We start from the raw sequence: 26,907 nt of genomic DNA on the forward strand, positions 1-26,907 counted from the left end.
TGGTTTAGTACTTTTTCTTTTTAATGCAGAGTGATATTTCATTGTATGGATAAATAAATCCATTGCATCATTTTGCACATTGTATGTACTAAAATTTTTATATTTTTACTTATTGACTTGATTCTGGTGATTTTACTAAAATTCACTTATTTCTGGTAGCATTTTAGAAATAGATTCTATTTGATTTTATACAATCAGGTCATTTGTAAGACCACTGAATGCTTTTTACTTTCCTATCTGCATGCTTTTACTTACTTTTCTAACCTTATCGTGTGTGCTAGGGTCTTCAGTACCGTTCGCAGCGAGAAAGCAGCCTCCCTTGGCGTCATTCTCGACTTTTGGGGGAACGTGCTTAGCGTTTTACCATTAACTATAGGTTCTGTAGTTTTCTCCCTTCTCCTTGAGTGTTGAGTGTTTTTATCATAGGTATTGAATTTTGTCTTGATTTTCTTTTGTGCATTCATTGAGATGCTATTTTCCTGTGTTATTCTGGTAATAAGATCAAATACATTGATTCATTTTTTCCATATTAAAACAATCTTGCATTCCTGGGATAAAACCAAGGATAATGCATCTTTTTTTTTGTTGAGAATTAGGTAAACATATTTTCTTGAGAGATATTGGTCTATGGATGTTTTTTTTTTCTTCTAATATAATTGATTGCCTTTACTCCAAGGGCAATCCTAGCTTCAAAAAACAAGCTGGGAAGTGTCTTTTACTTTCTGAAAGAGTTTTTGTCTTTCAATACTTTGAATTTGTCATTCCATTGTCTTCTGACCTAACTTTTGTCTCTGAAAAGAAGTCAGTGACAATTCTCAGTTATGTGTTCTTCCCCTGCCCCTCTGGCTGCTTTGAAGATTGTTCTATTCACTTCTGGTTTTTAGCAATTTTATTCCAATGTGCTTTAGCATGGTTGCATTTGTGCTGGTCATTCTAGGGTTTATTGACCTTTTTTGGCCTGTGGATTTACATTGTTCATCCGATTTGGAGAAATTTCAGCCATTACTTGGTCTAATGTTTTTCTCTTTTCCCTTAACCACTTAACATTTTTCCACCAATCACTAAATTTTGGATTATTTTCCTTAGTCTCTTTTTTTTTGTTATACTTCAGTTTGGACAGTTTCTATTGTGTCATCATGTTGAATGATATTTTGTTTCAGCAGTGATTAATTTTCTACTAAGTCTATGCAGACATTGTGTTTTTCAGGTCTTTAAAGTTCCACCCAAGTATTTTTTTTTTTATCACCCATTCTTGTCTAGCTGTGTCCATGTTTTCCATTAAACTTTTTAGGATGATTATAATAGCAATTTCAAAGCCCTTGTTGCTGATCTTATTATTCCTGTCATTCCTGGTAGATACCCATGGATGGATTTTTCTTAAGGTTATGGGTCACATTCCTCAGAATCATCACATGTCTAGTAAATTTTTTTATTGGATGCTGGGTATGCAGTTCTGAATTTTGTTGTTTCCCTTTATAGAGAACTTTCTCTGGCTGTTGTCTCAATGACTTGTGGATAATTTTTGTTCTTTAGAGGTTTGTTTTTAATCTTTGTTATGGGGAATCTAGGGTACTTCTAACTCCCAGGCTAGTTTAGTCCTAAGACTGAAACATGGCTCTTCTCTGGTTTCTACTGAATGTCCTAGGCGACCAGTCAAGACTCTTTACTTCCGCTTGTCAAACCGTGAACATCTCTCAGTCCTCTGTGAGCTCTGGGAATTGTCTATTTTTATAGCCTGCCATTTTGTTTTTGCCTCACTTAGTGGCCTTTCAGGCCGCACACACTTGGCTTATTACTCAATAGCAGACCCAGACTTATGCAGTTCCTTCTGTGCACAGCTGCCTCTTGTTTGGCACCCCACAAGTTCTAGCTGCTTCAGCTCGCTACATTTACGTAGTATCTCCTCAACTAGGCCTGCCAGTGTTACGCTTGGGTTGCCCTTTCAGAAACCCGAGTGAGTTGTGGATACGGATCCATTGTTTCCATTCTCCTGAGGATCACAGTCACGTTGCTTGTGGTCCAAGAATTAAAAATAGTTGTTGCACACTTTTATTTATTTTTCAGTTTTCTAGTTGTCAACTGTAGGAAGGCAAGTATAGTTGCAGCACCTCCTCACTGCTGGAAACATATGTTTATTGTAAATGCCATGCCCTGACATTTTTAGGATAATACTTCAGAAGAAATAATGTGCTTGGTCATTAAAAATTTAATTAGACCAAATAAGCTATCCATAGCAACTCAATCGAGAAAGTGGGAGCACGGTGGTGTAAAAATGGAGGCAACTGTACTTGAACGGCGATAAAAAAAATAATAAAATAAAAAGAAAGTAGGAAACTGCTTAAATCTACTTCCACCCACCTCAGTATAGATATACGGTATACCTCACATACTCAAGCTTGGTTTCTTAGGTAAAATTTAAGACTACTGGTCTTGTCAACCACGTGGTTAAACTGAACAATATTATAGCTGAACTCCTTTTGCTGCCTAGCAGTGACACAAATCACGAAGTTCTGTGATGACAGTCAGGCCCCACAATGACTCCTGGCCACCTGGGAGGGCTGCCTAGGCTGTCGGGACATGGTAATGGGATACCTGGTCACAGCTTTTTGTTATTTGGGAGAAACCTCCCCATTTTAGCTGGCCATGTGTGAAGATGTGACTAGTGTTTAGCACAAAGTATGATAGTCTAACTGTCAAATCCAATACCAGTTTCATTTACTGGGTCTGCTCAGCGTGGGCCAACCTCTAGTGGGCTCTTCTCTAGTGTGCTTCTTCACACACTTCCATGACCATTATTTTGGACGTCAGAAGGTAAATGACACTCCTGCATATTTTTGTGAGACACTCTTATAAAAAGACACCTTAAATGCTGACCAGTATGCTTTAGTTGGATGGACATTGTGCAACAAAGCAAAGGGTCGCTGGTTTGATTCCCCATCTGGATTGCAAACCCGCGTGAGAAGCAACTGATCAGTGATGTTTCTCTCACTCATTGAGTTCTTTTTCCCTCTCTTTATTCCTCCCTTCCCTTCTCTCTAAGAATAAATAAAATCTTTTAAAAAATAAAAATGGAGCACTAAGTTCAGAATAACCCTATTTTTTATTTATCAGGAAGCAGAATAAGGAGACAGGGACCAAGAAAAAAAAAACTGTGGGAATTAGAGAAGGATGTATCCATTCTTTCTTTAGCCAAGTCTCATCTGGCCCCCACCAAACTTGTTCCATCTCTTCCCAAAGTTTGTCTCTCTCCTCAGCCAACAGAGAGGGGAAGGACTATGGTCACTTCTGTGAACACAGGATTAACTGGTAAAATGCAAGTACTGTGGCATTTTGGGAGAATGATGTCGCTCATCGTTTTTCCTACCAAATCAACAGAAAAGGTAATAGACAAAAGTAATCATCTTTTGAAAGGCGCATTTGTTAGGTACAAGACCTTCACCTATCCACTTTAATATTACTGCCAGCTAATGGCAGACCAAACTGTGACCTGAGAATGGGAACGTAGCAATATCAAGTTCCATATAGCTCTTGTAACAATTACAACTCAATAGAAAACACATATGATTAGCCACTGGGAATGAGGACATTGCTCAAAGTGAGGGCTTTAAAGTCAGTGGGTGTGTCTTTCAAACTTTTGGGTGGCAGAAACCCTGTTTATTTCCGCTTCACCCTGTGATATAGCTGACTGAGAGCTTGACAGTTCCAAAAGGCATCACAATGAGCTGAGCAGCCATAATACAGGAGAGCAGTTCTCATTGTGGAATATTCTAAAACCAGCAGTGCCTGGAACACTTTGCCATCTCACCCTGGCGCATTCTAGAACCACCAGTGCTTGGCCCCTGGCCCATACCATGAAGTCAGACTCTGGCACTAGTGCCTAAGTATCAGTACTTTTGTTAAAGACCTCAGGTGACATTAATGGCAGCAGGGATTAGGGACCATTCTCTTATACTGACAATTCATGCGAACCTGGACAGCAGAGATGACATACGCAATTTCAATGGTTTTCTTGACCTGTTTAGGCTCCTTTGCCTCCCTTGACATTGTTTTTCCCCACCCCACTGTGTCTGCATCAGATTTCTTTTTCTTTTTCTAAGAACAATCCATCAAGTCAGAAAATGAAATGCTCAAATAGGAAATGCTCTACAGTCTAGGATTTTCCAGTGATTTAATTATCTAATTACTGGAGCAGGCTGCCAAGCACAAATGATTTCATTCAGTCTCACTATTTTATAACACAGTTCAAAGAACATTTGAATTTCTAATTCAATTTTTGTTCTTTTGAGACTATTCTGCAGAGTTTTGTATATCTCTAATGATAGCTCCATTATTGGACTTATAATCACTTTGGGGTTGTACTTCACTTCTGGAGTATATAACACATATGCTGAAGGAGAACTGGTGCTGAGATGGCTTAATTATTCTAACTCATTTTGTCTTCAATAGACTCCCCTGATGGAAAAGACAGGGGTTTGAAGGGAAGGAAAGCTGGCAAAAACTCAGGATCCAAGGACTGAGGCTGCCACAGCAGCGGGCTTAGGAGACAAGCTGCTTATCTTTTCCATGTGACTTCTCTTTAGAATTGCAAACTCTTCTAAGCTCCAGAACATGCTTGCTCACTGTTCTTCATACCCCCATCGCCAGAGAAGAGCTGGGCAGTTCTGGGAAGTAAAGTAACTTGTGTGGTTAAGACAGCATTCCCAGACCTTGACTGGAGAGCTGCTTTGTTTGAGAAGCTATGATTCTGCGACTGAGCCTCCCCAGTTCAAGGGTTGCAAGGAGTGGCAAATTGTGGGAGGCTGCTCCCAGCCAGCCAGAGGACCCAACCATGCCCGCCACCTACAGGGTGATGTCACAGCCACACACATCACAACCTGGGTATCAAATTCACCACACTTCAGCGATGTTTAATGCCAGTCCACCCCTGCCCTCAAACCTACAAGTGTTCACTTTCGAAAGCAGTAGGCACTACCATACAAATGGTAGATTTAGGAATTGTTTTTCTTGTGAGGGTCTACGGAGGAGTGACAATTTCCAAATGGCCAGCAGGTGGCAGTACAAGAAAGGAGCAATGTGAGAAGAGGTTTACCCTCCACAAACCCCAGGTTAAGAACCTGGGAGAGGACAGACCCTCTGGGTCCTGCACATGTGTTGTTTGGCTTGCAGAGCACCAAATAATTGGGTTTTAATTATTGTACATTAAAAAATGAATATAGATACTTCACATAAAATGTATATTTCCTGATTTTCTTGAAATGCTAAAATGTCTAGGGACACTAACTCTAATTCTTTCAGGTTAAGAGCTGGTCGGGATTGAGTGGTGACTGTTCTTTCAAAGGGCCATCTTGCTATTGTCCCTCCTTTGCTTCACTTGTTAAAAGTTACTGCCTGGATGCCGTGGGCATTAAACTTTGTCGCCAGGTGCACACCCTCAGCCCAACCCATACATTTTATTTCACTGCAGTCTTTAAAATTGCAAAGCAAGGAGAAGCTAATGCAAAGGATGGGGAACTTCACATGTGACAAGATTCAGAAAAGGATTTAAATGACTTTGCATGAGACATCAAGGTGTGTGGGACATTGCCTGAGGGACAGAGTAGCCTTGGAGATCTGAGCACTGGGCCATGTTGTTGGGTGTACTGGACCTTACAATCTCTTACAGGGCCTCCTCTCAAGCCCCTGGGCTTTCTGTTTATTTCCTGGTAGGTACAGAGGGAGGGGAAATCTTCTTGGCTTAAGAAGGTGGTGAAAAATGTAGGGCTCATGCATGAGCTGAAGAGAGAGAGGGCTGCCCTCTGAAGCCTTTTCCTTATTGGACCTCTCTGGCTGCAGAGGTGACACCCCATTGGTTCCTACTGATGCCACACCAGGCTGCTCTAGGCTCCTGGTGGTTTCATCTTTTACCAATGTTTGAACTATGAACTTCTCAAAGTCAAGGAAGCTGCCTGAGTATAGTCTGAGCCAGCTCTGCGTCCTCAGTGATCAACCTCCTACTGAAGGCAGGAGGCGTGAGGCTGACGCCCAGAGCAGACACATGACCTCAGGAAGAGAGGCACCACCCCAGCTTCTCCGCACCCACAACCAGGAGGTCTACATTATGCTGCTTTGTCAGGTTTATGGGACTTGCGCACCAAGATTCATGACACAAAGGGTCATTTTCTTTCCCTCTCGGCTCCTACATAGTATACATATTCCTTGATAATGGAAAGGGGTAAGTAAAATATTACGGAACCTACTATCCAGATAAAATGCAGATGTTTTCCTCAACAAAATCATCCATGATGGCTTCTTTTCCTTGTGGATTAACCTTCTGGTTTACGCTAATATTTCTAAATAAATCGTAGTTTCTTGCAAAAAAAGGGCGGGCAGGGGGGGTTCAGCTGACTGTCTCACCGTTGTGCCTGCTCATTGCAGAGAAGGCAGGAGCCGAGACATTAAGCAGGAAGTCTTAACTGCCTGTTTGAATGCTCCAGTTGCTCCACAGGGCTCCCATGCTTTCTGCTCTCCTCAGAAAGACAGACTTTTAATGGTCTTTTCATGTGTAAGAGCATGTAGAGCTAGAAAAAGTGGTTTTATACTGATGGGTTGCAGTGGAAGGCTCTAGACCAGGACTGTGCGTGTGAAGGAGGAAACCATGCATTTATGGTTCTACTGTTCATGTCTTCAGCTCACCTTTAGGAAAGGGTGGTGGAAATAACCCTGGGAAGGTACCTGGTGCTGGGAGTGTGGGAAGAGGAGAAAAGTGGCTTTGGGGAACTAAGACAGAAGATACTGACTACAAGGGATGCCGTCCATACCTGGAGCTGTCGCATCTGCTGCAGCTGGAGCTTGAGTTCTGCCACACTCCGCCTCATGTCGAGCAGACTCAGGTGGACAGCCGAGGTGCTTGGGGCCAGGGGCTGGCTGTACGGCCCTGTGGACTCAAGGGCGCCAAGAGTCTTCCCGCCAGAGACATGGGGAGTTCCTACGAGAAAAGAGCAGCAAAGAACCTAAGAAAACCAGAAAGGAAAGTCTAAGCTAAGTCCCATCCCCAAGCAGATGACTTGGTAACTCTACAAATGTCCAGTTCTTTTGTTGTGAAAAAACTATGTTGGTCCTCTAAATGGCAAAATACGGAATTAAGTTTAAAGAAATTACGGAAACTTCATGCAGTACTACAACATATAGTCTATAAAAACCATGTGCTTTAGTGCCAAAGAGACACAGCTCAGTGCAGTATTTAAAGCATAGTTAAGGAGGCTAGCTGCCTGCCTGTCTCTCTACATGTTTTCTTTTAAATGTACAAGGTTGCAAAGAGAAAAGATCAGATGTATATGTAGGAAAGAATTGCCATTATCTCTAGCTGTTGGTATTCCATGAGTTCTATAGTTTTTATATTACTACTTTTTAAATCTTCATAGTGAATATTTATAATTTTATAACAGAAAAATAATTTTAAAATTCTGGGACCTACACACAGGTGCTCCCACGGCTATTTTCTGCAGTCAGTCGGCACCTAGGAGCCCCAGGACCCCAGGAACATGCACTTAGTTCTGAGCAGAGGTTTGGCTGATCTCTGAGGGAAAACTAGTAAGAACTGAGTATTCTCCTGAATCTTTTCAGCTTTCCCAACCAAAAGAAGCAGAACCTCTGCCCTCGTCTTGTTTAGTGAGAAAATCGGATGTGATATGAGAATCCTTTAGGAGAGGAATCAAAGCAGCAGAAAGCAACTCTCCCTAAACAGTTTCTAGCTGCCATAAACTTTGTCTCCTTGAGTCCGACTTAAGCCTTGTACGTTCATCTGGGAAGGCCCTGATTTAACTAAGTTTCCTTTAAAAGTGACTCAGGCCTGTCCAGGTAGTTCAGTTGGTTGGAGCGTCGTCCCAGTGCACCAGGGTTGTAGGTTTGATCACCAGTCAGGGCACAAATGAGAATAAACCAACGAATGCATAAATAATTGGAACAACAAATCGATGTTTCTTTCTCCTTTTCTCTCTCTTCCTTCCTCTCTTTAAAACTAATAAATACATTTTTAAATGCCTCAAAAGTGACCCCAAGTAGCACTTGCAGGATGAGCAAGGTACAAGGAAGCTATTTATTATTTATTCAACTTTGCACAATGCATTTCTATGGAATTGGTCACCAGAGTGGAATTCTCACCTCCCCACCCCTCTCTCACACACACACATACAGCCTCTGAAGGGGCTGTTATACTCTTTCCTGTGAAGGTCAAGGTGGAGGATCCGCAATGGGCCCGGCTGGCCTACCACCACAGATCGCTGCCGTGACTTTGCCTGCGCTGGAGTGGTTTCGGTGCGGTGGTCTGTCTTCCTGTTTTGGCTCAGCACCCACAGGAACCTCTCCTTTCCCAGCACAAGCAGAGCTGCTGCCCTGAGCTACAGGTGGAGTGCCAGTGAGCGAGGGGCCGCCTCATGACTGTCCTCTTAATGTGTGGCCCAAGCAGCACCGAAGGAGAGCGGTTGGCGCACACCAAGCCCCTCACCTGGATGGAACTGTTGCCCAGCCTTCTCCTGGTTGCCTTGAAGAAAGCAGGGGAATAGACCAGAAGGTATTTTAAGGATTTCCTAAAGAGCCCCCGCAGAGCAAACGCGTTTTTTGTTGTTTTATGCGCCTAACAAGCCACTATCAACATCACTGTGGCTCTGACCAGATTTTGGCAGTCTTCCTGCCCCCAAATCTAAATCACCCTTGTAAAAGCAAGATTTGTCTTATCTGTAATGTTCCATAGAATATTCACCAGTGGTGAAGGGTTTCCATAAAAGTATCCAGTAACATTTCCATTAACAACACCTATTCTGAGAGACTCGCAATATACAGGAAGTTTTTCTTTTAGAATGGGTCAACTAACTTTGTCATCACTCAATCCCTCCTTCGGTTTATACTGCTAGGGCACCAGGACACCTCCCCAACCTCCTGGATGGAGGAGAGGCTTGAGTCTACCTGCTGGTGGTTATGGTTGAATGCTGGTAGCTGGATTAAAAAATATCCTTCACAACCAAATTTCTTTATGGAATCTATACTCATTTGTAAAAAAAAAATGTCTATATCCATAACCTCTTAATCCACTAAATTTGGTTTCTGCCTCTACCTTTCATTGTAATGGCTCTTTATAATGCCACTCTCCTTGGTGTGATGCTGGGCTTCTTTCTTTTTTAGTGAGCTGGAACTTTCCTGTCTTTCCTCTTCTTTCCTCTCTGTGGCTCCACTTGGTTGATCTCTTTTCTAATTTCTTCCTTGGCCAACTTTTAAAATCCTGGCCTGTTTCTTCTCTCACTGGGCATTCTTTCCAGGGAGGTCACTCTACCACCACCATGTGCCAAGGTCCCTGACATCTCTGTCTCGAGCACACAATTCTCTTCAGATCCACATACCAGTACTATCCTGTTGCTTCAGAGGACTTCTCATCGTCCCCAGACCTCTTTATGTCTCTGTAGGCCTGTTCTTAGCCTCTGGCACTATTATACACTTAATTATTTAAATAAAAAAACATGGAAATTATTATCAGCATCCACTTTCTAGTTGTGTGACATCGGCTGAATAACTTAACCTCTCTCTCCCTCTCAGTTTCCTCATCTATAAAACAGGCACACAGGTTATTGTGTGAGATAATGGAATTAACATGTGCAAACTGATTAGCCTGGTGTCTAGTTCAGAGGGACCCTCCCCCCTGTGCCCTGCAATCAGCTGTGATTATTTCTCTGAGCCGAGTGGGCGGCAGGAGCCTCGGGGCAGCCTCCCCTCCTCACCTGAGTGTCAGCAGATGCAGAGGGCTGGGGGTGGCAGCAGTCGGCCGAGATCTATAGGGAGGTGCCCTGAAATCTATGTATGGAGCTTGCTCTGGTGGGTGGGACTCTGAGTGATAAAAATTTCCCTTCAGATTAGGTTCACAGGACCTGGAATCTGCTCTCCCCACCCACGGGCAGGGTGGTCACATTCTATCTTCCTTACAGGGTTAGGTGTGTTACATGATATAATACCCGGTATATAACACATCGTATCGTATGCCTTTGAAATGGGAGGGTCCTTCTGTTCTCTTATATTCATAGAATCAAATATTCCTAAACTAACAGGAAGTCAGGGTTTCCCCTTTTCATTTACCCTCGGACAAATGAGCTCCTTGACTTCTACATAATTCCATGTACTTGTCTACAGAACAGGCATAACGGCTCTTGTCTTACAGCTTACTTCCTTGGATTCTGGACGAATTAACATATTTTGTGCACTGTACAAGGCTGCTATGGCAACGAAAGCCCTGTGGACCACATCTAGCCCTGATACATTAGAATGAGAAAGACCAAACTCAGCAGAGACGCAAGGGAGCAAACACTTCGCCTGTTGCTGGTGGCACCGCAAATTGGCTCAGCCCTTCAGAAGAGAAAGCTGGCAGCGTGTTGCTAGAGATACGCAACTGTTCATCCCTTTGGACTTATTGATTCCACTTTGGGAAACACATCCCAAGGAAATTACACCTGCTCCTTCCCCATGCTTCAAAAAAGACATTTACAAAATTTTCCAAAACAAAGAAACAAAAACCCTACATATCTTTAAAGGGACTGGGGCACCTTACCACAAGGCAATGGAAAAAAATGACAGGTGGGTGGACCGCGTGGATGTGTCTCATGTGTGGAAGTGTGTTCAGTCTTCTCATTTGGGATGTGGGGAAAGTGAGGATGTGAGGATGTGCCAGGAGTTAACATGTATGGCAAGCACCCAGAAGAGTGCTGGGCACACTGGAAACACCAAATGCTTCCTTGATAATGATGATGACGATGATGAAGATGAGGCTGATGTCACCAAAAGTTAAAGGAATAAAAGGAAAATTACAAAATAGCATGCACATATGTATTAGCCCAATTATATCAGATACTAACCATTTCTAGACTAGAATTGAGAGGATTGGAAAGTTTTAGTGTTTAGTAGTTTCCTTCTGTTCCCCCCAACTTTACTGAGATAGAATAGGCATATATTATTGTGTTAAGGACACATTTATAGTCTGCAATGTGATTACCACTGTGGTGTTAGCTAACACGTCCAGCATGTCACATAACTACCTTTTTGTTTTGTGGTGAAAACACTCAAGATGTACTGTCTTGGGAACCTTCAAGTATATAGTTCAGCTTTGTTTTTTCCTTTTTATTGCATTTATTGGTGTGACGTTGGTTAATAAAATTATATAGGCTTCAGGTGTACAATTCTATAATATATCATCTTTATATTGTATTATGGGCTCACACTCCATGTCAAGTCTCCTTCCATCACCACCTCCCCTCCCCTTTTGATCTCTTCTCCCCTGCACCGCCCCCCCCTCCACTGCCCTTTTTCTCTGGTAATCGCCATTCTGTTTTCTGTGTCTGTAAGTTGTTGGTTTGTGGTGATTTTCTTGGAGGGGGCAGTTTGGCTTAATCCCTTCACCTTTCTCACCCAGCCTCACAATGCCCCTCCCCTCTGACAACTGTCAGTCTGTTCTACCTATGAGTCTGTTTTTGTTTTGGTAGTTTATATTGTTTTTGATTCTGCATATGAGTGAAATCATATTTTACTTGTGTCTCTCTGATAATTATTTTATCTGTAATCACAATGCTGTGCATTAGATTTCCAGAATATACTCATCTTCCAACCAGAAGTTTGTACTTTTTTGACAAGCATCACCCCTCAGCCCCTGGTACCCACCACTCTACACTCTCTCTATGAGTTTCGTAGGTTCCTTTTTTTCCTCTTAAGTTCATAATAGATCAAAAACTAAATGAATGAATAGGTATCTCCAAAACACTTGCTCTGAAGGCACATTTAGCAATTTCTGTGAAATAATTCTCTGGCTGCAGCCAAAGTCATTGATTAATTTCTAAGTAAACCAACAAGACCCACCGGGACTGGGGTTCCGGAAACCCAGCCCTGCTGGCTTCCCAGCTGACTTGCCTGCACTTAGCCAGGGCGGCACCAGGACCAACAGAGGTCTCAGCTGGAGTCTCAAACTCTGTCCATTCTACCAAGCTGCACAACACTCTGTGGCTGCCCCAAATTAGGGGTTTCACCCAACTTGCCACGTGCTTCCTGTGTAATTCAGCAGCTGAACATTCTCCTGGCAATGATCTCTATTTCGAGCTCAGTGGGAAGGAGGACAACCTCATCCTCTTGAGAGAGACCTTCCTTGAGCCTGCAGGGTGAGATGTACATCATACATACCTGAACACTAGGGAACCCCACATGGAATTTGATGGGGGCCTTTTGAGGGGGAATGGTGGCATTCAAAAAGCAGGCCCTGGCCCAAGGATACTTTCTTCGCCTGCCCTGGCCACAGGTAGCTCCCTCTCAGCTCGCTCCCCTTCCTACCCACGCCGGGGAGCAGCCAGGCCGAGGTCGCTCCCCAGTGTAGAGCGCTTCCAACGGCTCCACTGTGCTCTTAGAATATTACCCAAGTTCCTCACCAGGCATCTGCACATGCTTCTCTCTCATCTTGCATGGCTCTTCCCTCGCTGCTTCACTTACCGAAGTCCTATTTGTCTTTCAGGCCTTAGTTTTTGTCACTTCCTCAGAGAAATGTCCTTGGTCTACGTTAGATCCGTCAAACATTCATCCTGCACTTTTGCTTAACAGTCAACACTCATATAATTACTTGTCCCATATCCATTTTCCCCATAGGATTAGGAATTCTGGGCAGGCAGCCGTGTCTGAATCATGCCCACTGTCCTAGCCCAGTAACTGGCACATATATATTTGTTGGATGTATGGCCATATAAATGAACAAAGTGAATGAAGAGGGAATGAATGAACAAAGACTGAAGGGCGACTTCCAGTCAAGATGGTGGTGTAGGCAGACATTGCTTGTCTGTTTGCACAACCACAACTAAATTACAACTAAAATATAGAACAACCATGGCTCAGAACTAACAGAAATCAAATTGAATGGAAGTCTGACAACTACAGAATTAAAGAAACCACATCCATCCAGGTAGGAGGGGTTCAGGCACAGACTGGTAGGAGGGGTTCAGGCACAGAACAGGCTGGTCCCACATCCACATGTGGTAGATAAAAATTTGGGAGCGATATCTTGGGAGCAAGGAGTCCCAGTCCCATACCAGGCCCCCCAGCCCAGGGTTCCAGTGCCAGGAAGATAAGTCCCCACAACTTCTGGCTACAAAAACCAGCAGGGATTGAGTTGGTAGAAGAAACTTCTGGAGACCCAAGCAGTTCCTCTTAAAGAACCCACACATGGACTCACATACCCAGACTCACTCCCTCCGGGTTCCAGTGACAGGGTGGTGGCTTGAGGGGCACCAGTAGCCTACAGAGGGAGACTGCGGTGTCTGGCATCAAGGCAAGCAGAGGCTACTGTCCCTGTTCTGGGCCCCCCTCTCACAGAGCTGGCAGATTGGTGCTGTATCTAAGATGCCAACAACCTGGCTAACACTGATTGACCTGCCCTGGAGATTCCCAAAGGCCTACCCAAGCTACATTTTCTTTCTTTTTTTTTTTAAGATTTTATTGATTTTTAGAGAAGGGGAGGGAGGGAGAAAGAGGGGGAGAGAAACATTAACATGTGGTTGCCTCTCATGTGCCCGCTGCTGGGGACCAGGCCCACAACTCAGGCATGTGCCCTAGACTGGGAATCCAACTGGTGACCCTTTGATTAGCAGGCCAGCAGTCAATCCCTTGAACCACACCAGCCAGGGCCCAAACTGCTTTTCCTTATGAATGCTCTTGGTTCATGCTTCACAACGTCCTAAACCCTCTCAAACAAGCAGCAGCTGATCTCAGTGAGCCCCAGGCCCAGAATTAGCAGCCTAGATTCACAGTTTGGCTTCGCCTAGAAATCTCCAAGCCTAGCACAAGTAGCAGACATCTTAAATTGTTTATAATTCAGGCAGGGTGGCACTGGGCACAACACAGGTGGGGGCTGATCTTGGCCTGCACCACCCAGGAAACCCCAGGGGCAGCGCACCAAGTGGACAGCTACAGACCATGTAAGAGCACCACAACTGTGCCCCTGACTCTCCACCAGGGTGGAATTTGGTGGTTAGTGGTCACAGCCAATCCTTGCAGCTCACTGGCCTGGGTAAATCCCTCCCATTGGTCTGCCAATAGCAATCAAGGCTCAACGATAAGAGAAGGGCGTACTCAGCCCACACAAAGGGTACACCTCAAGTACTCAGCTTGGGCGATAGGGGAGGCTGAGCCACTGGACCCTATATGACATTGACTACACTAGGCCACACTACCAACACAGGGAGTCAAAGCAGCTCTACCTAATACATAGAAACAATCACAGGGAGGCTGCCAAAATGAGGAGACAAAGAAACATGGCACAAATGAAAGAACAGATCAAAACTCCAGAAAAAGAACTAAACAAAATAGAGATAAGCAACCTAGAGTTCAAACACTGATTGTGAGGCTGCTCAAGGAACTTTGTGACGATCCTTAATAGCATTAAAAAGATCCAGTCAGAAACAAAGGATACACTAATTGACATAAAGAACAATTTACAGGGAAACAACAATGGAGTGGATGAAGCTGAGAATCAAATCAATGATTTGTAACATAAGGATGCAAAAAACAACCAATCAATAACAAGAAAAGAGAATCCAAAAAACGAGGCTAGTATAAGCAACCTGTGGGACAACTTTAAGTAATCCAACATATTCTTAAAGGGGTGCCAGAAGGAGAAGAGAAACAGCAAGAAATTAGAAATCTGTTTGAAAAAATAATGAAAGGAATTTTCCTTAATGTGGTAAAGGAAACTTACATACTAGTCCAGAAAGCACTGAGAGTCCTGAACAAGATGTATGCAAAGAGGCCTGCCCCAAGACACAACATAACTAAAATGCCAAAGGTTAAAGATAAAAAAATGGGCCCTGGCTCGTGTAGCTCAGTGGATTGAGTGCGGGCCTGCGAACTAGAAGATTGTGGTTCGATTCCCAGTCAGGGCACATGCCTGGATTGCAGGTTGGTTCCCTGCAGGCCAACTTCCAGCAGGGGACACACGAAAGACAACCATACATTGATGTTTCTCTCCCTTTCCTTCCTCTCTAAAGATAAATAAATAAATAAAATCTAAAAGAAAAAAGATAAAAAAATGGGAGAGTGGGTCTGGGAGAATGGGTGAGAGGCGAGGGGATTAAGAAGTACAAGTCGCTAGTTACAGAACAGCCATGGGATGTAAAGTACAGTACAGAAAACGGAGTACCCAAAGAACTCACACTCAAGATCCGTGGACATGAACAAGGATGCACTGCCTTAGGGAGTGGGGCTGCTGGGTGGAGTAGGGCTAAGGAGGAGAAACTGGGACAATTGTCATAGTATCATCAATGAAATAAAATTTAAAAAACTTAGGGGCTTAGGCCCTCTCGAATGAATCTGGAATTTCAGCATTAAGTAGGAAAAGTGTGAGAGTGCAGGGTGTTGTGTGGAAGGCTCTGAAGTCACACCAAGCCAATGACTCAGAGGATGGTTATGCACTTCTGCAATAAGCCAGGGTCATCAAGGGCAGCCGGCCTCCTGGAGCTCCAAGAACACTTACCTGCACTATCTGTGTGGTTCTTATTGGCTGTAGTTTTCATCATTTTCTCGCTGAATAAAAGAAAAAGAGAGTTAGCTATATAGTTTCTAAAATGCTTTTTTTTTGCCCCCCTCCATTCATTATTCTAAGCAATGAGCAGCAGGTAGTGATGGTATCAAGCAATGAGGGTCTTTTGGCATCAGCACCACTATTGGCCGGGATGGTAAAGGCTTCCCAGGTGTGCATCTGACACTGCCGGTGGAATGCAGCAGGCGGGCCCTCACGACTTTCACATGATGGTGGATGTGGAGACGAGAGGATGGCGATTGCAGGCATTGCGCAGTGGTCCATGAAGCCACATGCACTGGGAAGCCCATTTACCCTTCTTGGGCCAAAGTGTTACCTTCGACCAAGAATTACCAGAAGAAAAAACAAACAAACAAACAAACCATGATTCAGAGAGATGTAAATATTTTCAGCCTTGAAATGATTACAAGAAAACAGATTTGAATGAATGAATTATCGTAATGATTAGAGAGAAACAGATTGAATTATTTTTAATTGGTTTGCTTTCTTCTTTTTACCTAGATGCATCTTTGCTATTACTTGTGAGGGACCCTTTAAAAAGCGCAGACTGCACAAGGCCAGTTAAACTGGCAATCTGTTTCTCCATGGCTTGCATCCTCTCTCTGTAAAACAAGAGAACTGTTTGTTAAAGCTCTACTGACCTTCGGACGGGTTTGTCCAGGTGGATGATCATGTGAGGTTCATAAAAAGTACTACCTAGTAGGCCATCAGAGTGCACCCCGACCTGGTGCCGGGAACATGAAGAACCTGCAAAGCTCTGCTGAGGTCCAGAGTCAATGATCTGAGTTGAGTATTAACCCAAAGATCTCACTGGAAAGATGCTGCCCAGACCTGCAGGGGCCTCCCAGAAAACTGGAAAGCACCTCCTTCAGAACTAACTGTGTTTGCATCCAGCAATTTCGAGCCTTTCTGCTCTGCTTTCGTCACTTCGCCTCTGGCACCAGTGGCTCCCTAGGCCACCCCTTTGGCCCAGAGGCACAGGCGTCTAAGCTGTACTCCTCAGCTGGGGGAGCTGATGACTGGTTTCGGTGTAAATGATGGCGGTGTTTGTGTGTATGAGGGAGAACTTATTGTATTGCCTGGGAGCAGCACAAATGAACGTCTCAGCCCACAGGAAAATGTGATTGAAATCAATGTCTGACTTGCAGGTGAGCTGTGCTCCATCTAAGGACATAGCGACTTTAACTGACTTTACAGGATCAAGCAAAAAAAAAGAAATGTCCCTAACAACTTGGTCATCTCAAGACCTGGATGGAAAACCTTCCCAATTATTTACTGTGCAGATACTGCAGCTCTCTGTTCAGGGCTCTCTAATGCTCCATCACAATTCATTTGGCTCGCATTTCTGTATCTGAGACAAGGGCAGTTTCACAGAGCTATTACCATTATTTTCAGGACATACAAGCATCACAAGTGACCTTCCTCTGCTGGCTAGGTGCAGAGGACATCACATGCGTCATGGCATGCAGATTCAGTAACACTTATTGGGGAGTTTGAAACAATAAAGGGAGGTAGGGGAGGGCAGCCTGAATGGTGTGGGCACCGGGCCTGCTATCGCACCCNATGGAAAACCTTCCCAATTATTTACTGTGCAGATACTGCAGCTCTCTGTTCAGGGCTCTCTAATGCTCCATCACAATTCATTTGGCTCGCATTTCTGTATCTGAGACAAGGGCAGTTTCACAGAGCTATTACCATTATTTTCAGGACATACAAGCATCACAAGTGACCTTCCTCTGCTGGCTAGGTGCAGAGGACATCACATGCATCATGGCATGCAGATTCAGTAACACTTATTGGGGAGTTTGAAACAATAAAGGAAGGTAGGGGAGGGCAGCCTGAATGGTGTGGGCACCGGGCCTGCCATCGCACCCCATGAGCAGGTGTCCCACATGAGCTGGGACAGAGAAGGCCCCCACTCTTCACTGCGGTCAGTCCTACTGACCTCTCATAGTGTGAGCAATGGCGATGCCTGTGCTATGAACAGCAAGTTCATACTGGGTGGCCTTTACAGACAAGCCAACTATTGTATCTGGAGCCCAATGGGAAGAAACTTGCAGTCTGTACAGTCCCTGGAAAACAGTAACTGGTTAAGTTGGACTTATTGAGAGATGCTGTATCTGTATTTTACACTCCATGGCAATCAAGAGGACTTTCAAGAGTAGTTTTTTCCATACACAACTTTTTGGCCTTTTTGCCTTTAGAATATGAAACATTGAGCTTAGTTTCACAATTACAAGCTTCTGATTTTTTAATTCCATGTGTTTTCTGTAGTTTAGCAGTCCCCAACCTTTTTGGCACCAGAGATGGGTTTTGTGGAAGACAATTTTTCCACAGATGGGGATTGTAGGGAGGGAATGGGGGGCCAGGGAGGACGCGGGACAGGGGAGTGGGGACAGGAGGCAGAACTTAGCTGGTAATGTTTGCCTGCTGTTCACCTCCTGCTGTACAGCCTGTGTCCAGTCCGTGGCCCAGGGGTTGGGGACCACTGCTTGAGTTTAAAATGGAGGGTTCTGTCAGAATACTGAGTTTCTTAGACATGTCATGTAGTCTAAATAGTTAGACTATACACCAACTAAGGAAAAAGAAACAATTTAAGTATGAATAGTATGATTTCTTTGCTCTAGTAGTGTGGGAAGGAGCAACCTCAAGCAGTGAGAGTGGAAGTGCTCCCCATCGCCATGCGCTGACTTTCCGTGTGTTTCCAGGTATAGCAGGGAACGCGAAACCCCTGAGCTGCAAAGCATTTGCTGTTGCACCTGTGCCCCTGGTCGCTCTGATGAAACACAGTGCATGTGCCAAAGAGAAAAAGTAGTAAAAAACTCCACTCAAGAAAGCAGTTAGTAAAGACCCAAAGGATACCCCAAGTTCATAGGACTCAAGTCGCTGTGGCATCTCAGCAATGACTGGGTGGTGGCTGGTTGTGCTGCTGCCATGTGGGAGACACAGACTCACACAAATGGGCTCTTGGAAACGAGTGAGTCCATGGGGCCCAGCTGAGCACCAAGTGAAAGTTTTCCAGTGCCCTGTTCTCCCCATGGTAACACAGGAAGTAATACACTCATGGCCCCAGAATTGAGGTACATTCAGGGCCACCTCAAGATGTACTTAGTTTACTGCTTTTAGCCAATCCTGGGCAAATGCAAAGGATTTCTTTCTCTTTCTTCCTTCCTTCTGTCCTCCCTCCCTCCCTTCGAAAGAGCAGCATGACATTTTTAGGGTCTAGACAGCTTTGGTTAGGGAGCAGCTTACTGGGTTCCATGGAGCTGGAGTGTGGGATAGAAGGCGTGGTGACAACCTGACTACGCACAGACGGCAGTGCTACAGAGAAAGGCAAGTCTACAGCTGCAGAGAGTGAGTGAGACTCTGACACAAGAGAAATGGCAGAAGGGATTCCAACACTGGCTCTAGGCACAACCCAGATTAGGGCTAAATCAGTGTTTCTGATCCCTCTGGCCAACAGCGTTCATGGCCTTGTCTAAGAAAGGACAGCAGTATAATTAAAAACCAAAACAAAGCACCTGAATTGTTCCAGATTCAGGACATTGTTCTGCAACACATTCATCATGGCGGTTAGAACTGCCTAATGTTACAGGACAGGCTGGGTCATCTCCCCATGCTGTCCATAGGGTCGCCTTTTCCTTGGCTCAGTGGGTGCTTGGCTTTTTGACGCACTTCCCCAGATAATGGTTTTAAGGTGCAGAGAAAGACAACCCCCAAATCAACCCCACTCTCCTTACTCCTCGGTGGTCATGCTGACATTGTTGCAGAACTGCCAGGGGAAAAAGTCTGGATGCTTTGAGGGAAAGGCCCCATATTCAGTCCAGGTATCCACTTGATTCTCCTTTTTTGCACCTGTGAGGATGGAGGTACACGCTCCCTGGGTGGCCTCCTCCAGGCTGCGTCATGAGCTGGGCCACCAGGAAGGAGACAGAATCTCTCAGAACCTTCTGAGTGTTCAGAACACTTGAGCTTGACAGTCAAGGGGGAGCAGTTCTCTCCCATTGCCCAGGAAACAGTGGGTCCTGAGCGAGGCCCAGGCGGTGAGCGTACCGATTGCGCACGTGTGTTCCACTGCCTCGGCCAAAACCACGTCACGAAAACACAATGCTTTGACACATGGGAATGAGAAAACTTTTTCCTTCCTATTGAATCATCAAAGTGGTTTCAGGATTCATTTGAGGGAGATTATCTGATTTATAAATTCATAAATAAGATTGTCTTTCCATTTCATGGTTGGTAATCTGGAAACAATTTTATGGTTTAACTAAATTACAGCAACTGGAAACTTATGCAGACTTTGCCCATGATGGAATGTCATGAAGTAGATTTTAATGTGAAAGGAAAAAAAGCGAAATGCAGTGGAAGAAGAGAAATTATATACGACCCTGTCGTTTTATTGCAGGGGCAATTTTGTATAATAATCGTCAGAATATTAAAGATGCTTAAACTAATTCTTGCCAATATCGCTTGGTTTAAGGTATTACAGGACTGGTATAATTACTGTTGAAAAGACAGTTTAAAGTGATTTCATAAACCATTTTCTATCATTTCATAAACCATATTTATGGCATTACTACATATGGTTAACTAGTCATTTAGTGCCAGAAGCCAGCCTCGATGAATGAATCTTCTCGGGACCCAAGCATAATATTGATAAAAATTCAAGTCCAAGTCCAGGTAAAGTGCTGATTCTAGTATTTAAATTCCTACTGCTACAGTGGGCTTTCCTGCGAGGCCCCGTCTGTCTGTGAAGAAGACGAGCAGGACCTATACCGTGTGCAGTCCGCTCTCTGTCTTCAGAGTAGAAAAGGAAAAAATTGCATTTGAGGGAATAATTTTTGGCAGTAATTCCATTTACACAATGTTTTTGATTCAAGTTTTCGCCTTCAACATTGGACCTGTCTTTGTTCTGACCGAGACCTTATTAAGCCTGAATTAAGTCCTTATCATTGACTATCTGAGTAAATTAATGGCTATTAAAAAACAAGTCAAGGCTGTAACAAGTATGAGACTGGCAATTCCCCTATAATGAAGCCCTTAGGCTATGCTTTTAAATATCCAAAACAAGTGCTGGGGAGCCAGCTGAAACCAGCCAGCCCAGCTGAGGATGGATCAGGGCCCCCGGCCAGGGCACTCACCTTCCTAAGGAGTTACTAACTTTGAAACCCTGTGGTGCAGGACGGTCAGTAACAAGGATGATAACTAGGGCCGGCAATCGGAGAGTACTTTCTAGGTGGTCTATCGCTAACATTGTGTGATTTTCCATCCCCTGCTCATCCCTGTCATCTCTCTCTTTCCCCAGAAAGTGATGAATGGTCAACATGTCATCCACAAATGTTTTGGGGCACTTAAGTTGTGCCGGGCACGGTGCAAGCTGCTGTGTGTGGACACAGCAGTGGATAAAGTGTCATTCTTAGGCAGTACCTTCCTTTCACAAAGTCACTTTCTTTTTTTCTGGGAGAAATCTAAGTGAACTAAAACCCATGAGTCTTGGTGGTGACAAAGGCATTTTCCAGAACTGAATAGTGAACAGGCTTAAAGCTAGGCTATGCTGTTGTTTGCTCTTGCCCTGACTCTCAGGTATGAGGGGAAAAAACGAAGTAATTAAAGACCCTGTTTTCAGATGAGTTCAACAGAACACTGGAATTCAAATTATGTGAGCTAGTGGCAAAGCCTCAAATAGGACTCTGAGCAGCAAACTTTCTATTTCTGCCCCACTTTAACCCATTGGTGAAAGAACTATATAACTGAAGACCTTATTCCCCAAACTCCCAACACATGTAACTTCTGGAAGCTACAGATTTATTGAGGAGATACTGACGGAGCTGGTGCTGATGGCAATGGGCTACAATGTTTTGTGTGCATTAATATTGTCCTCCTACCCCTGCCTGCCCTAAAGGTAATGGCCATTTCTTGTACTTGTCTTGCATTGGCAGTCCTTAGATGAGGCCTGGGTAGACAGAGGGTCATTAAGAAATACCATTTATAACCCTGACCTTGGAGGTGGCTGTATGCCTGCCCACTGCTCATGGAGAAGGAAGATTGGGTATGTTTTATGTTCCCTGTTGCCATGTCATTCCGCTGTTCATCCACCTCTCAACATCTCCCCTACTTCTAAATTCTGAGTTACTCATCCGTAAGTTCCCTAGTGTCACTAGAGACAAAGGCAAAGATTATCTGCACCCTCTTCTGCCCAATTACTGTGTACAGAGGCAAAAGTTGGACAGTGAAGAAGACCAACAGAAAAAAATGTGATTCATTTGAAATACAAATTTGGAGGAGAAATCTGCAGATGCCCAGGGCCACTAGAAAGATAAGCAAGCGGCTACTAGAGCAAATTAAGCCCGAAACATCGCTAGAGGCAGAAATGCCAAAACAGAAACTGTCTACATCAGATACATCATGAGAAGGCAGAGTTCTTTGAAAAAGACAATAATGCTGGGAAACAGAAAGGCAGCAGGACAGGAGAAAGACCAAACATGAGATGCGCTGACTGCATAAAACAAGCCACAGGCACGTGTCCACAGGAGCTGAGCGGAGCTGTTGAGAACAGGACACTGTGGACACCACCCATTCATAGAGTGGCCAGGAGTCCGAGTTGAATCAATGGCATGTGACATGCACAAGTTCCTGCCAGCATCTAGAAAATTCCCTCACATCCTTGAAAAACTTTAGCCTGGGAAGACAGCTTCCTATCTGTCACACCCCAGTTCATTATCCTTTGTAGCTTCAACATCTGCACTGATAATCCTTCCAAAAGTTTGGCATTATAGATCCTTGAACTCTTCTTCACAGACATACCCTGACCTTAAGTTTTTTCTTGGTGTAGTTTTCCTGTCCACATCAGAAACTCCAAAATCCTCTGTAGGTGCAGCAATCTTCAGTTGTTTTGGTTCCCTTCTCCACACAAACCAGCTCTTTACCCGCACCCTTCCCTCCTTTATCAACCACCAAGACAGAGTCTGGGAATTCATTTTACCCATCCTGCCCCTCACCCAGGAGGGCTGCACATACTCTCTCACCGTCCTGACTAGATTCTCCTCTGGCTGGCCTCTCCCTAAGCCTTGTTGCTCCTGTGCTGGCTGACTCCACGTTCTGACTGGCTGAGGATGGAAATGAATGAGAGGAAAGGGCCCCTTTGTCCCCTTCTACTTCTTCCCCATCAATTCCTCCTGGAGATACTTCAAGGAGATAGAGTGTACAATACTCTCAACTGGGATCCAGGTTTCCCCCAAGTCAGGAAAGACAATAGCCAGAGCAAATTGTTTGTTCAACCAGAATGCTCCGCACTTTACTTATGGACCAGGAAGATACACATTGGATGACAAATGTAGAGACATAAGCAAGCCCTGGCTGGTGTGGCTCAATGGGTAGAGTGCTGGCCTGTGAACTGAAAGGTCACTGGCTTGATTCCAGATCAGATCACATGCCTAGACCACCAACTGGGAGCAAGAGGCAGCCAATAGATGTTCGTTTCCCCCTCTTTCTCCTTTCCTTCCCCTCTCTTTAAAGAATAAAATCTCAAAAAAGAAAGCGGCCCCAAATGGAACCCTGTTTACGAGGATTTGGGGAAAAGCTATTTCTAATCTTCATAAATTTAACGAGGCATTGAGAGAATGAGAGTTGATAAGGAGTGGTGAGGAGGAAAATTGTGGGATGATGGTAATCCTGCAATAAATAGTCCTTCACATCCTATAACTGCAGCTATTTACCCTAGTGCCTTGTGACCTCTGATTATGGAGAACATAAACTAAACAGATGCTGGAGAGTGTGATAGCTTTGGGGGTAAATGCTGCCAGTCTTTCTTCTTGACCCAGGAGGCTTCATATGACCCAGCTCAGTGGCAGAGGTGGCTGGACTCTGCAGGGTGCATGTATTCTCAGTGGTCAAGTGGTCCTGGATGGCAGAGTCTGAGGTGTCAGCTGGGGAACAGCTACTCCGTCTGAGTGGAAACATGTGAAGGAAGCCACACAGAATAGTAGGACTTAGCCAGAGAGAAGAGGAAGGTGAAGAGAGTAGAGCAGCGTGTTCTAAGGAAGGAGAGTTGCAGGCAAAACAGAAATATTAGACTAATACAATTTAATGGAAGCAAAAACAGTGGACTAGGAATTAACCTAGATCTGTGCTCTGACTCCAGAGGTGGACAGGGCCAGGGTGGGGGGGCCAGACAGGAGGCCACTGACGCAGACCGGGTAAGAGTGGTAGTGGCTTCGACCAGAGCAGTGGAGTGAGACAGAGCCCAGAGCAGGGCTGGGCCAGGGAGTCTTTGGATATGGAACTGTGTCCTGGTGCCCAAATGTGGAGTGTGAGAGACAGCAATCAACACAACAGCAAGGTTTTCGGCCTAAGCAATGGATAAATGGTCATACACGAGCTGGGAAGAGAGGAGCTCATTTTTGGATATGCTGATTTTGACTCGACCAACAGACATCCGGGGGAGATACAAATCTCCACTCATAAATCACGTAATATCTCTGAGTCGCAGTTTCCTCAACTGTCAAACTAGGGGAAGAGCTGCCTTCCCTGTCCCACAGGGCTGTCATCCTACAGAGACGTGGAAAATGAGCCTGAGCCAGAAAGTGTACGTGCAAGCACTTCATAACCTGCAATACGTCATGGATGTGGAAGGCTTCCTTTCATCCCTTCAACTTCATTCATTCACCAGGTATTTTTCTGGAGTGGGCTCTGTGCCAGGCATAGGGGCGAATGCTGGGAGTATGGCTGTGAATCAAACAAAGGGCTCCTTACCCTCACAGAACTTACATTTTAAGGGTGAGGGTAATGGCACAACAAGCTAATTAAGTAGAGAAATACATGTAAATATAAATATATAACTTACATATAAATATATACATATTATTTATTTAATCTGACCATTTTGTGTCTGTGTGCATGTGTGTGTATGATGCTTTGTGGGATAGGCCTCCCTGAACAGAGGGCGTTAGGTGAAGCCCTGACTTTGGCAAGAAGCCAGCCTGGTAGCCAGACAGCTGGAAAAAAAAAAAGAACAAATGCAAAGTCCCAGAGGTCAGAAAGTCCCAAGTTCAAACACAAGAAGCCAGTGTATGTGGAGTGCAGCTGGTATCAGGGAGTATAAAAGGATGAATGAACCGTTTGCCTGCAAAAGAAACAGGGCGTTTAAGGTCCCCACTCTTTGTGAAATAGAGGCACCCATCCGCTAATGTCCAACACCCAGAGAATACCACATCTGAAATCCTGCCAGACTTAGACTTCCAGAATCACACACTTTTCTAGTTGGAGGGAACTTATTTAGGCCCCATAGTTTTCTTTCCATTCTAATTCCATGATCTTGACTGAAGCAGAAAAAAGGCATGAGCCGTGCCCAGGCCTGTGCTCCCAATATGCACAATCATTGATTTCCGGCATTCTGACAGCATTCTACCCAGTGCAGCAAATGCTCCTGGGAGCGCTCCAGGTAGCCTCTACTTTGCAACTCACTTTCTGGCCAGCTGTGTTCTAGCTTGGACCAGATGTAGTCCCAAGTCAGGCGTGAGGATACATAGTCTCTCAGATCCAATGGACTACACATTACTGCTCCTTTGGACAAGGGACTACAACATCACAATTTTATGTCAATTAAGACTCTTATTTATAAAGAACTTTCCGGTTCACAAAAGGATTTTATACCCATTTTCATTTAAACTGTACAGAGCCCTTAAGAGGTCATGGTTACTGTCCCATTCTGGCAAAGGGCCCCAAGGCTTAGGGAAGAAGGGTTCTCCTAAGGAAACACGGCTTGTTTACCCGCAGAGACACAAGCACGCCCAGTGCTCTGTGCAGGGCTCTGAGCTGCCCACCTAGTGACTCACCAGCTGGGGTGAGGCCCTCTACTTCCTGGGTGATGAGAACCTTCACCCCCAAGGGCAAGCCTATACCCTGCTTGCTGAAATTACTTACTTTGCATTTTCTTTCTCTCCCCTAAGGGTAATTCTTAATATTCATGCTCTGGAAGTGACAGCTCATTTTTTTTGTACAGGTACAAACCAGTATGAATAACTGTTTGTTCAGGTTCTGGCAAGCTGAACACAGACGGGCCCGTAATTTACCTTCCAACAAGAGATGGTGTCAAAAGCTGTGGAGAGACAGTCTCCTGAGGGGTCTGAAGGGAGCCTTGCAACTAAGCTCCCACCCCTCCCACTTTGGATCTGCAGAGCCTCAGCATGGACTCAAAAGCAAGATAATGACTCTTAAGGGAAAAAAACGAAAACATTTCCTATACTGTGCTTCTGTCGTGAGTTTTTAAATTTTGTCTTCTTAGATACCTGTGCTTGTTGGAGGTATAAGGATACACTGCCTTTATTAAAAAGACAAAAAGAAATTGAGACAGCATAAAAGTGAAAACTTCATTTGACTAGTGGCTCCACTCATTGGACCTTTGGGAGGTCACCTGTTTCTCCTTCTGTAAAGTCACCGATTAGGAGGAACAATGTTCTCTAAGGTCCCTTCAGCTCTGAAGGTGGATGGGGGGTAGAGGAGGCATTTCCTGGCCATGCAAGTTGGTCTTACAAGTGTTGTTGGCAAGAGAGGCTTTTTAAGACTTAAGTTTTTGGAAGTTTAAATTCATGCTTAGACCTGCCTAAATTTTTGAATCACTTCATTCATGAAAAATAAAGCCCAAAAGTCAAAACAAGTGCAACCTCCATGGTTTTCATCAGACAGAAGGACAACTAGTCATCAAAGAGGCTCAAATGTAGCCTGGACATCGTGACAGCCCAGGATGACCCAGCCCTTGGGCTGTGCGACAACTTGGAGGAGCACCACCTTCAGACTGGGCAGAACCCATGGTGAGTCTGCACTGACTCTTTCAAGGAGGCGGAAGCTGCACCTAAACATTTATTCATCTTTTCTCTGAAGAAAGAAGTTCCAGTCAGCAAGTAAAGGGGCTTATCTGGATCTCACAGTATTTGGGTTCCTCAGGCTTCGCTTCTGGTTTCAGAGCTAAGGCAACTGATTGACAGCGGCTCATGAATATTCAAAGAAGACACAAGGGCATATTTAAATTTCATCTAATTAGTGACAGATGATGGCTTTTCTTTTGAGAAATTGGTCTGAAGTAACACAGACCTTGTGACAGTCATTCCACTGGTGTTTTCGATGGGATACTCCTTGTGTAAGAGGAGGGCTATCTTCAAAATTGCCAGGCAGTTAAGTGTCATGTTTATCAGTTAGCTGTTGCCTGGACTCGGCAGTTAAGAAATGACTAGCAAATATTACTTAACTATGAGGTTTATATTACTGTGACTGAAGTAATAATTCAATTTAGTAACCTTACTTGACTTCTAATAGTGGCAAAACATCATATT

General features: G+C 44.5%; 1 protein-coding gene across 19 annotated transcripts in view; it reads right to left on the reverse strand.

Annotated features, from left to right (window-relative positions):
• The window catches only part of KIAA1217 (KIAA1217 ortholog), a 299,231-nt gene that overhangs the window by 32,337 nt on the left and 239,987 nt on the right, over window positions 1–26,907 (reverse strand). For 14 of the 19 annotated variants that reach the window (XM_037037195.1, XM_037037194.1, XM_037037191.1 and 11 more), the window contains 3 exons: window positions 16,078–16,182; window positions 15,515–15,564; window positions 6,798–6,964 (listed from right to left, as the gene is read on the reverse strand). In XM_037037195.1, coding sequence (XP_036893090.1) covers window positions 6,798–6,964; window positions 15,515–15,564; window positions 16,078–16,182 — 322 coding nt within the window. The remainder of the gene's footprint in view (window positions 1–6,797; window positions 6,965–15,514; window positions 15,565–16,077; window positions 16,183–26,907) is intronic. The other 5 variants (XM_037037185.1, XM_037037193.1, XM_037037184.1 and 2 more) reach the window with 1 other exon arrangement.

The sequence above is a fragment of the Sturnira hondurensis genome, unplaced genomic scaffold (genome assembly GCF_014824575.4).
Source record: "Sturnira hondurensis isolate 20B ecotype Veracruz unplaced genomic scaffold, ASM1482457v3 Scaffold0022910, whole genome shotgun sequence".
NCBI classification, from domain to species: Eukaryota; Metazoa; Chordata; class Mammalia; order Chiroptera; family Phyllostomidae; genus Sturnira; species Sturnira hondurensis.